At 34.4% G+C, this 12,449-nt stretch overlaps 1 protein-coding gene across 4 annotated transcripts in view; it reads left to right on the plus strand.

Moving 5' to 3' along the window:
* The window catches only part of nptna (neuroplastin a), a 16,306-nt gene extending 7,764 nt beyond the window's left edge, over positions 1 to 8,542 (plus strand). For 2 of the 4 annotated variants that reach the window (XM_016569813.1, XM_016569816.1), the window contains 5 exons: positions 2,789 to 2,922; positions 3,707 to 3,980; positions 6,833 to 6,854; positions 7,073 to 7,148; positions 8,002 to 8,542. In XM_016569813.1, coding sequence (XP_016425299.1) covers positions 2,789 to 2,922; positions 3,707 to 3,980; positions 6,833 to 6,854; positions 7,073 to 7,133 — 491 coding nt within the window. In that variant the 3' untranslated portion in view covers positions 7,134 to 7,148; positions 8,002 to 8,542. Of the gene's footprint in view, positions 1 to 2,788; positions 2,923 to 3,706; positions 3,995 to 6,832; positions 6,855 to 7,072; positions 7,149 to 8,001 lie in introns of those variants that run through there. The other 2 variants (XM_016569814.1, XM_016569815.1) reach the window with 2 other exon arrangements.
* The last annotated feature ends 3,907 nt before the right edge of the window (positions 8,543 to 12,449 follow it).

A 12,449-nucleotide genomic window follows, 5' to 3' on the forward strand; every position in this document is an offset into this window, starting at 1 on the left:
CTACTGTAAATATATTAAAACTTAATTTTTGATTAGTAATATAAGAACTTCATTTGGACAACTTTAAAGGCGATTTTCTCATTATTTTGATTTTTTTGCACCCTCAGATTCTTGATTTTCAAATAGGCCTAGTTGTATCTCAGCCAAATATTGTCCTATCCTAACAAACCATACATCAATGGAAAGCTTATTTATTCAGCTGTTGACCATTATGACTGGTTTTGTGGTCCAGGGTCACATATGTGTGTGTGTGTGTGTGTAATATATTCCATTTAAAATGTATATATCCGTGATCATGAAACAACAGTACAGTACTAGTAGTACCTTTTTTAAAGAATATTTGTATTTTACATTTTTAATAAAAAGTTTTCATCAAACCTTTGACTTAAATATATATTTCTGAATCCTGAATTATACGTCTCAATATATTATGCATATACATTTTTGTTTTGTTTGTACTGACAATCAATGGGTGTATATTAAAATGTCAGGCAGTCCAGATCTCCTTGTGATCATGTGTTTAATAATGGCCTTTAAAGCTCCCAGGCTGTTTGGTTTGTGTATTAGAGATCATCAGCTGGTAAAGTGCCATGCGGTTTAAGCGTGTCCTGGTCACCTCTTTCTGGTTATCCTGCGGTTGGCTCACAAGCACCAGATGGTGGCCTGCATGTCTGAGGGGGTGGGGATGTGAATCTGTCTCTTTTTCTCTCGCTTTTCCCAGCTCTTAACTGAGGTATTTGGTGTCATTTAGACTGAATTAACCTTTTAAAAGTCTCCTGTCATGATTCATTATTTCTTGAGTGAATCTTGAATCACAAAAAGTGGGGATGATTTACATGTGGATGTTTTGCGTATTTGTGGGGGTATTTGGCATATCATGAATAATATGCCTTCTTTTGATGCTAATGCTTCATTATACTCTATTGGTTTCACTGACTAAGCCTTAGAGATTTAACTGTGAATCATCTCATTATGGCCCCATATATTCAGTGTATATATTTTACATAGTATATACATATAGTCCTTTGAGATATTACCATATTAGATTTAATATGTCAGTGACAACAGCAAGTATATTATATTATCAAGGTTTAGGGTCAGTAAAATTTGTTAATGTTTTTGACTTTGAAGAAGTACCTTATGCTCACCAAGGCTACATTTATTTGTTTAAAAACAGTATTATTGTGAAATAAATAATATTACAATTTCAAATAACCATTTCTTTTTTAATTTTCAGTTTAAAGAAATTATACTAATATGATGATTTGGTATTATTATTATTATCATATTATTATCAATGTTGAAAACAGCTGAGCTGCTTTATATTTTTCTAAAAAGTGATCTTTTCTAAGGATTATTTGATGAATAGACAAGCATTTATTTAAAATAGAAACCATTCTAAACATTATAAATGTCTTTACTGTCACTTTTTATCCAATTAGTGTGTCCTTCCTAAATAAGTATTAAACAAAAATCTTAATGACCCCATGCTTTTAAAATATTGTCTCAATATCAAATAACATTTTATTTTATTATAAAAGAGTCTAATTTAGGGATTCACAATATATCAATACTTCATCAGTAATCAATAATTTGTCAGATAATTCTGAATAGATAGTGGTCAATATAGGATATTTAAGTGTTACTTATTTTCTCCGTATTTACATTTAGATCAATTTTGCTGTTGTCTAACACTCACAGAAAGTTAATCTTTAAAAACACTCACTTAAATGAATATCAATTTGACATACTGTTATAATGTGAAATATTAAAAATGACTGATTTTTATTTGTGCACTTTATTTACAAAAATAGTGTATAGATATACCATTTATTGGTTACCAGCTGTAATGTGGTGTTTGGGTTTTGTTTCATGTTTTCCATGTCTTTTATTTTGTAATTGTTTCCTGCTGTTAGTGTCATGCTTCCCTTCCCTCATGTATCTCTGCCTTGTGTATGTGTCATGTTCTGATTGGTAGTCCTAGTCATGTGTCTTGTTTCCCATTGGTTTGTTCTTGTCATGTGACCCTCATTGTCTGATATAAGTAGCCATCATGTTCCCATAGTTCTTGTCGTGTATTGATTATGTAACCTGCTGTTGGTGAGTCTAGTTTGTTTTGTGCCAAGTCAAGTCTGTTCAAGTCAAGTCTCTGTTTGGATTTTGGATCACGTTTGTGAATAAACTGCACATGGGTCTTCACTACGCTTGCCTTCAGTGGATGATTCGTTACACCAGCCACAGTAATAATAATAATATAACAATAATATTGGTGCATCCCTAGGCTTATTAGTATGCTTTTTTGGTCTGTTTAAATAACATTAAATTAAATGAGATCTTGAACCAGCACTTCACACTCATTTCACCAATTTCAGAAAAGCCACAGCTTTGAATCCTGAGTAATTCATGGGATAAATTTGAACTTGAATGCACTGTAAATCTCTTTGGGGGAAAAAGGTCAACCAAATAAATATATGTGAAGGAGAAAACGTCATTGTTTTCACTGCTCTTAGCAATTTCATCCAAATCAGCTTGTGTGACAGCACATCAAATCGCTGTGGACTTAAGTTCTTGGTTTATTCCCATGCGTTGGGGCGATCATGGTATATTTTCTTAATATTTCCTGATCCGCCGCTATTTTTAAGCTATATTTACCACACAAACATGACATTGCAAATGACACATGAAAAAACGTCCATGTAGTGATTGAAGATCAGGCTGCTTAAGGTTTACGCAATGAAATCTGTTCTGATAGTGAAGGTCTCACTGTCCTTCTGCTCTCCTCTCGTAGCTGCACCAGACATCACGGGGCACAAGCGCAGCGAGAATAAGAATGAGGGTGAAAAAGCTGTCGTCTACTGCAAATCCGTGGGTTATCCTTATCCCATGTGGAGCTGGCGCAAACTTGATAACGGCGTCAGTATGGTATGGTCATTTTGACACATGAGTGAATCTTCAATCTTCTGTTTGGTCGTTTTAAAATGAAAATATAGCATATCATAAAGCATATGAAGTAAAAGTTCTAAAATCCATTTTTTTATGAAGTTTAATGAACCTTTAGATAAAAATGTTTTTTAAAAGTTTTAAAAGCTTTTTTTGAGTATCATATTTGACACATCAGGCTTTTATGGCTCATATAGTACGATATAGTGAGTGCTCATACTTGAAAATGAAAAAAAACACCTCAGATTTCCCAAACGAAGCAAAAAATATGCAATTTTGGTGCTGCTATTTATATGGCCAAAAGGTAAGATGTAATTCTGATGCCTTGTAATGTAATCAATGAGATTTTAACACTATTAACAGACTAAAATATCATATAAATATCAGTTGTTAATTTGTATCTCAATAATACCTTACATTTTAACATGATTTTTCTACAAATGTACAGTATGTATGGATAATCAAGTAAACCTAAGTTACTTAAGTCCAGTAAGTGTTCATCTTGAAATATTAATGACAATATCAAATTTATTCTTACATTTACTTTCTAAAACAAAAAATTATTTACAGTTACGCAAAAAGGTCTTTAATTATCCCTTGTCGTTTCTGTTACTTGAGCTACCTTCAAGCATTTATCATTTAATAAAAAGTTCATATTTTTTAATGAGAAATACTATTTAAGCGTATAATCAGTGGCTTTTCTTCCCCTGTCTTTCACCTCTCCTTGTCTGTCACCGGTTTTCCTCCCACTCCATCAATCACCCAGGATATTGACAACTCCTCTGGCCGCTTCTTCATCAGCAGCAAGGATGGCTACACCGAGCTGTCCATCATCAACCTAGACATAACCTCCGACCCCGGGGAGTACGAGTGCAACGCCACCAACATCATCGGCTCCAACTCCATGCCATCAGTTCTGCGTGTCAGGAGCCGCCTGGCCCCCCTGTGGCCCCTGCTGGGGGTCCTCGCCGAGATCATCATCCTGGTGCTGATCATCGTCATCTACGAGAAGCGCAAGAAGCCTGATGATGTTCCTGACGGTGAGTTTAAAAGGGTGGGTTACAGTTTCAATATAGACTATTGATGTTAGGCTGATATTTATTTTACAAACTTAGAGAAGAGATTGGTATCGGAAGAGATTTAATTAAGAGAATTTTTTTTTTTTTTTTTTTTGTGAAAAGCATTATGGGGACTCCTTGCCAGTCCAAGAAGCATGACTGTCCTAAGCACAGTTTGCCTAATGCCAATTAATACACAATGTTATTAATTATTATATATATATATATCACAATGTTACCAGTGGGCCCAAAAATTATTAAAATATATTTTTATTAAAAATGTTATTAGGCTACATAAAGTGTGGGTCTTAACTGTCCAAATAATTTGGGCAGTTAAGATAAACTCTTAAGGCAACAAAATGTCAAATAAAGTTTTTTTTTTTTTTTTTTTCAAAATTAAGACAAAGTATTTGAAAATTTTCTATCCACAAAAATGGCTCAGAAAATTAGTTCTGAGGATTGTTTTTATTTTTTATATCTAATCCAGAATAGATATTGGGGCTGCTGTACAGTGTATATACAATACAATTTAATGTTAGCTAATGTTTATTTAAAAATATATATAATAATAATAAATAACATGATGGAACAATACACAATATTCTAAAAATTGAAAATGAGTGTTATTTATTTAGAGGGCCATCAAAAGTGTCTACAACTCATTTTCTTACTATAGGAATTTCACTTTAAATTGATACTGACTAAGAAACATTCCATTTCTGTATTATTTGTATTAAAAAAAAGGATGCCACTGAAGATATACATAGACTACTGTTCAAAAGTCAGTAAGATTTTTTTTCTCGAAAGAAATACTTTTATTGAGCAAAGATGCATTAACTTGATGAAAAGTGACAGACATAATGTGACAAAAGAATTCTCTTTGAAATAAGTAGTATACCATTGAACTTTCTATTCATCAAATAATCCTGAATATTGGAAAAAATATAAATCAGCACAATTGTTTTCCACATTGATAATAATAACAATAATAAATGTTTCTTAAGCACCAAAACATAGAGTAATGGCTGCTGAAAATGTAGCTTTGTTGTCACAGGAATAAATTACGTTTTTAAATATATTCACAATAATATTTCACAATATTGCAGTTTTTATTGTATTGTTTGATTAAACACTGTCTTAGTGAGCATAAGTGACTCTATAAAAACATTTCAAACATCCTAACAATCCCCAACTTTTGAACAGTAGTGCATGTAATATTATATTAGGCCTAAGATAATTGTCCTATACATCTCCCACTGCATCACGAGAACTTTGACTCGTTTGTTGGAAAACCGTACACTCTGTTATCTGATCCTGACCTGGTCTCTTACTTAATAATTCAGTCTGAGGCCATCTAGACCAAACACACACACTCATCGCTCTTTTCCTGTAGGACACCTGCGTTAGGTCATCTGGACTGTAATCTGATATTCGAGAGAAATGTGACTCTGCGTGAATGGGTAGGTAGCGGGCAGTGAATTATTGATGCGTGTGAAGGTGTAGTCCCACGCTACTTACAGCTCACCCACAATGCATTGCGAGGGAAAACGAGACCCTGTTAGTCTTGTACAATGTATTCCTGCATGCCAGTAAATTCACTTTAGCCCCCCTCACTATATATAAAACGAACTCTTTATGTTGAAAGACTATTTAAAGCAATAATGTTCGCTTTGGGATTCAATTATGTGTGCTATTTCTTACATTTAATCATTGCCAATCGATATTTCCTCAAGAACTGGTTTAACAAACGGTTAACGTCTTGAGCTATAGTGACGTTAAATGGGATGTTGTCTGTCCAGCATCGCCACCTAGTGCTTTTCCTCGGAATTGATTTCATCGTCATAAATAGAAAACAACGAATTTATGCGTTTTGTTTGATTAAAATGTGTTCAGTATTGTACATTGTTCGTGGATGTGTGCTGAAGTATATGTAAAAATACAATGTTGGGTGTATAAATTCAGGTTTAGCTTCGTTTGGTTAATCTACACATTTAGTGCAGGCGTTTATAGTTAGCCTACTTGAGAACCGCACCATTATTTTACCGTTAAATTACACTCTTAGTGGTTAATAAAATTAAGCCATTAAGAATTATCAACGTTAACACGTTTCTTTCTCTCTGAATGGCACAACCTAAAACACTGTGGTAAGTGAAAGACCTGCATGCAGCTTGATTGAACCTAACAGTATTGCCCATATTCACTGGTCTCCTGTTAGGCTACTTTAGTGTGTATATAAGTCTTGTGTGATTTAGGCTGAAATGGGATTTTATTTTGCCTTAATTACTGGAATGCTGTCTGTTTTGTTGCTGTTTAACCTTCAAATTACCTTCATTTCTGTACATCTTCTTCACCTGGAGTCTGTTCAGATGCAATCATGTTGGCATGAGCATGAGATTTTACCTTTTATTTCTTTTCCCCTTTCAGTTTGTATTTTTTTTAAAAGGCTGAAAATGTATGTACATGTATTTGTATAGTTATACATAATGTATTTGCAATATTATATATAAAAGTCATGTGATATTTAACATAGGACGCATAGCTATGTCGTTTTTCTGGGCTGCATGTTTGTATTTCTTCTCTGTTCTTGTTCTGTTATAAACTGCAAGCCTTTTAATTACTCACACCAAAGCTGATGGAGCGAAGTCTTTGTTCTGTGTTATTCTACTGCACAACAATATCTTAAATATTGAAAGACAATATGGCATTGAGTTGTTTTTAGCTACTTAATGCAATCAGTTTACGGCATTCGTTCAATAATGTGAATATTGTGCCAGCTGGAACCATTACAGCCCCCAACTAAAATTGTCGTTGTTTTGCTTCCCATTCTTCTTAAGATGACGAACCAGCTGGGCCAATGTAAGTATCAGATTTACATTTTAAATAAGACTTAATATGATGCAACTGTCCTAGATAACTGAAGCCAGCGGATGTGTGATTTATACAGAATGTATGGAGTATAAAGAAACAGTGAATGAAGAGAATGTAATTATAAATATAGACGAGTGTAAAATGCTGGATTTGGATTTTGGATTGTGACACTCACACTGACTCATTTTTATGATCTCACCTTCAAGGAAAACTAATTCCACCAACAACCACAAAGATAAAAACCTACGTCAGAGAAATACAAATTGATTTCATCATTACAAGGTGAGTATTCAGTTAGACTGAGAATATTCATATCAGTTGAACATACAACAAGAAACAGTGCTTACAGAAATTTAGACACTAAGCCACACTTAAAAAATGTATAAATTACCAGAAAGTGTGTAAATGTTTTGGAACAGAATATCATCTTTTGTTTTATATTTTCATTTTTGACTTATGCATTTTAACTGTTAAACACGTATGTTTATGATAATGAGAGTACATTATCTTGTTTATTACATGGCTGCTCACTAGATAAATAAATATGTGATTTTATAATCTTAATATTATCTTAAAGCTTCCACTAGGGAACAAAAAAAGTCCATTACAATGTACAAAACATGCGCAGCACAACAACACAAACACTTCAACAACATTACAATAATAAAAAAAGAAAAGGTTCACTACAGGTGATAACTGAAAGGCAAGATGACTGTTTACGATGATTGGAGACGCATGAAAGTAGCGGCAGGTTACACGAGTTTTAAACAGAGCACTCCGATCAAGATAAAATAAGTTTCACTTTTAAAAAGGGATCTCGAGACTGCCCTGCATCTCACATTTTTTAAAGGCAAAAACAAGTTCTTTGTGAACCTGGCCGATAAGCTGACTGATACAAAAAGTTGCCATGGACAATATTGGATGAATATTAGGAAATATCTGTTCGCAGAATGCCGCAGTTGACCCAGTCAGAATCAAGTATTCCAGAAATATGTGTAATGAATTTCAAAGAACTAGATACAGGAAGCGATGCAAATTTGTATAAACTTAGCACATTTCTCAATCAGTTACTCCTGTGAAACGGCAAAAGTCACATTGTTAACCCACTTTTGTCACTGCTGTTTGCTGTTTACAGATTAAGACATTCACATCATGACCACATGAACGTTACTCATGAACGGTTCAGCGCATTGGTAATCAAATCAAAGGTGGAGGAGTTAAATGGAAGACCGGAAGAAATAAGCACCCGAGGCATGCCTTATAAATCTGGTGTGAGGAGGACGAGTGAACAGAACGGAACCTGATTCTGAACATTTTCTTGCATGATTGTGTTGCTTTTTCTTTAGAATCTCTTTTATTCAAGTCAACTTTTTCCATGTCAGGCAAAAGTACAAAAATAATAATTGCATGCATGATAATTACTGTTTGATGCAGGCTTTTTTTGTTTGTGTGTGTGTATTTATGAATGACTTCTGTTCAAGCAAGCCTTTAACTTATCGCAAATATGCCACCATGATTCTGGTATGACAGTTTTTGTACAGATTATCATATTACTGTATACCATTTGGTAAGGTGGCATATGATTCTATCAATCAATTAAGGGCTTTGCGAAATGTCCTGCCATGTTTAATTTGTACATGTATTGTACATTGATGTATGAAATCACTTGAAATATCTATAGTTATCTGAATGTTCTTCATACTGATGCACTTATCTCTTCAAATATTCTTGCAAACCTGTGACTTCATTTTATACTTATGTACCATATCTGTCTCTAAGTCTACATGGCTGATTGCTTTTTATGTATGCATAGTATACAGCATGGCTTTTATTCTATGCAATATCTATACATACAGTAGAACAAACCTTTTTTTAAATGTAAGCTTTTGGTTGTGTATAATTAAGCTTTAATATTATAAGTTAGCAAAGTGCACTGTTCAAACCATGAAAAACAATCCACATGGTTTAAAACATCACTGCATGAGCTCCTTACTCAAGGGTCTACTAAGTCAGAATGTGAAGAGAAATTAATATTATCTCAATTGACTAAGGCATATACATGTCATTTTTAACAATGAAAATATCCAAAGTCAAATGCGTTGTCCTTTATGACATGAGGCATTGTTTATTTTTTAAGAAAATTGCTAAATATTTACTCCCCTTCAGCGCGCCCAAGATGTAGATGCGTTTTTTTCTAGTCATAAATTTAGAGAAATTTAGCATTGCATCACTTGCTCAGCAATGAATCCTCTGCAGTGAATGGGTGCCGTCAGAATGAGAGTCCAAACAGCTGATAAAAACATCACAATAATCCACAATACTCCAATCCATCCATTAATATCTTGTGAAGTGAAAAGCTATTTGTTTGAAACAAATTCATCATTGAGATGTTTTTAACTTCAAACTTAAAAAGAGTCATCTATCCATAATATTGCTTTTTCCAGTGAAAAAGATGTTTCGTCTGAATCAGGAGAGAAAAATGCACAGATTAAACAGTTTGCAAGCGACAACAGTCCAAAACAGTTCTAAACAAATAATGTCAGTGGATAACGGATTAATTTTTTCACTGGAGGAAGTGTTATTATGATGGTTTAATGTTAAAATGCCTCATTAAAGGATTTGTTTCTTACAAACATGCAGCGTTTCATTTCACAAGATGTTAACAGATGGACTGGAGTCTTATGGATTACTTGTGGATTATTGTGATGTTTTTATCAGCTGTTTGGACTCTCATTCTGACGGCACCCATTCACTGCAGAGGATCCATTTGTGAGCAAGTGATGTAATGCTAAATTTCTCCAAATCTGTTCCAATGAAGAAACAAACTCATCTATTTGGATGGCCTGAGGGTGAGTAAAAATTGCAGCAAATTTTCATTTTTTGACGAACTATTCCTTTACTATGAGTTTACATAAATTGTATTATCGGTAATTAATCAATGTGCATATGGAAACAATCATATACTAACAAACATGGACACTTACAAAACATTAAAAGGTAAAAATATCCAAGCCTTCTGCAACTTACACAATGTTGCATTGTTTTCAAAAAAAGTACATACCATCTGCTTCAGTATCAACATCTTTGTGTGGGTGTTTTAAAGGTTAAAAATCATCCTATTATAGGGTTGGCACTGTTATGCCTGCAGTCCTAAAAGAAATATGTCTGTGCACCAGAGGGGGGCATTGCTGACCAAGGCTGAAACTTCAGACCCGCCAAACGTTTAATGTCTCTGGACTGTTTGTTTCTACTCCCCCACCCTCTCAGTTTTCAGTTATAGACATTGCACCAAAAAGATCTGTGCAACAGTATTTGGATGAGCCATTTACATAAGTATTATCATCTACACTCATTATTAGCTGTTTAATTTAAACCATGGTGTAAATATGCATTTTATTGCATATATGTGGTTTATATAGCGCATTACAATAAAAAAAGAACATTAATGTTCTGCCAGAAAGATGCAAGAGGAATTTTTAAGACCGAGTTCATATGACCTGCACACTATAAATCCATACAAATATTACAAGGTGAAATTGGCTGACTAAATTACAATGGTATTCAGACAGCAGGTTACCATACAACAGAAGGAAAGATTATATTTTCATACATACACACTCACAAAAATCACATCCACACAGAATAATCTCACAGTCGTTTCTCCTCCATAGCCATAGGGATGGATGATTCCTGGAAAGGCAGTGTTTGTCACAATGCATTTTCTGCTCAAAAAGGCAGAAAGCTGTCTTTGCCCAGGCGCTTACAGATTATAGTGCCATTATTCTCTCGGTATCTAGTTTCATCAGATCACTTGGTGCCCTGACTTCACCATCTGACATGTTATGTTGTATCCGGACCGCACAGTAAAAACCATGACATTAGAAGCACAGTTGTTTTAAAACAAGGCTGTGTGGTTTTTTGAAAATCAAACATGCCATAACATGGGTATATTCGAACTGAATGGCTTGAACATCATTTTATTACTCTGAAAAATTGTCACATTTTGTGATTACACATAAATATAAAAACAAGACCCATCTCTACTGAAAAGACCATCATAGCTGTTGTCCCCACTAGACCTCTTTATAACTAGCAACGCTAGCAACACTAACCTCGGTCAACCAGCTTCACTAACTACCGGTTCACCAGCTAGATCAACACCTTGGCAATGCATATTACTAATCAAAAATTAAGTTTTGATATATTTACGGTAGGAAATTTACAAAATATCTTCATGGAACATGATCTTTAATTAATATCCAAATGATTTTGGGGATAAAAGAAAAATTAATCATTTTGACCCATACAATGTATTGTTGGCTATTGCTACAAATATACCCATGCTACTTATGACTGGTTTTATGGTCCAGGGTCACATATAGTAAGTGCATGTAATTAATTAATATTACTCAGTAGCCTACTTAAATGTATAATTATATTGTAACAAGGACACTTTAAAACTGCAGTCCGTAACTTTTTTTGGTTAAAAATGATCCGAAATCAATATTTGAGCAAGTACATAACGAGTCAGTGTTCAAAACTATCGCCTTACTTTAGCCCGATTCACAACGGTTAGCTTACAATAATGTTTTCTAATCTGAGTGGTACAGGTAGGTTTTCGCGGGAAATTCGAGCATGCTGCCGCGTCATTACGTCACGTCTGTAAACATAAAGAAGTTGTCCCCGCCACTAGGCTATCACATGTGCGGATCCTGCTAGTGAGAATAAAGTATAACAATAATAATAATTTGAACGGTTTGATGTGATATGAGGTAACCGATCTTTAGATTTAATCACCATTGGTAGCGAGATTTATGGTAATGCTTTTTTCCTCAGTTGGTCAGAACAAATGTGGCAGACTTGTTACTTACTTGTTCAGATGACAATATATGGTGAAAATTTTTATTTGGGTCATATTCCAAGACGTAGGCTAGAATCTGTGATTGCGAAGTACAGTAAATATCCACACCAGTGTGGTTACTGACTGGCACAGATACTCTTTCGCGCTGGAGCCGTGCCGACTCACAACCCACGCAAGCTAGATAATTCCGCACACAGCTGCAATTCCAGGTGTTCAAACAGAGATGGCGACAAAGAGGCAAAATTTACGGACTGCAGCTTTAAAATAAAGTGTAACCGAATAATACATTTGTCTACTAAGAAGAAGCAGTGTGCGAATTATTCATTGACCTTCAGAAAGGCTAAAATTAATTGTAATAATTTTTCGGGTATTTCGTTTCAGATCTCGCGCGACCCAAAATTCTGGAATTCCAGATAACCGTCAACTACCTTAAAAGCATTTTAATTATCATTAAAAGTAAAAAAAAAAAAGTGTGTGTGTGTTTTGTGAATAATCCACAATAAAGTCATGCGTTTTGCAGCTTTGCTGATCCTAAACCGCCTTCCAGCGCGAACTGTTGCTATGGTTATGTTCTCCAGCGAACACGATTTCAACTTTACCGTTTACAGAAACATTTGAGAACGCTGTTGAATTGTGTGAATCCTTATGTAGAACGAATAGCCTTCATAGTTTTATTTCTTTTGACTTCCTCGCACCCTGCTAGTCTGATCCATGTCAAGCCA

The sequence above is a fragment of the Sinocyclocheilus rhinocerous genome, unplaced genomic scaffold, assembly GCF_001515625.1.
Source record: "Sinocyclocheilus rhinocerous isolate Xijiao unplaced genomic scaffold, SAMN03320098_v1.1 scaffold200, whole genome shotgun sequence".
NCBI lineage: Eukaryota > Metazoa > Chordata > Actinopteri > Cypriniformes > Cyprinidae > Sinocyclocheilus > Sinocyclocheilus rhinocerous.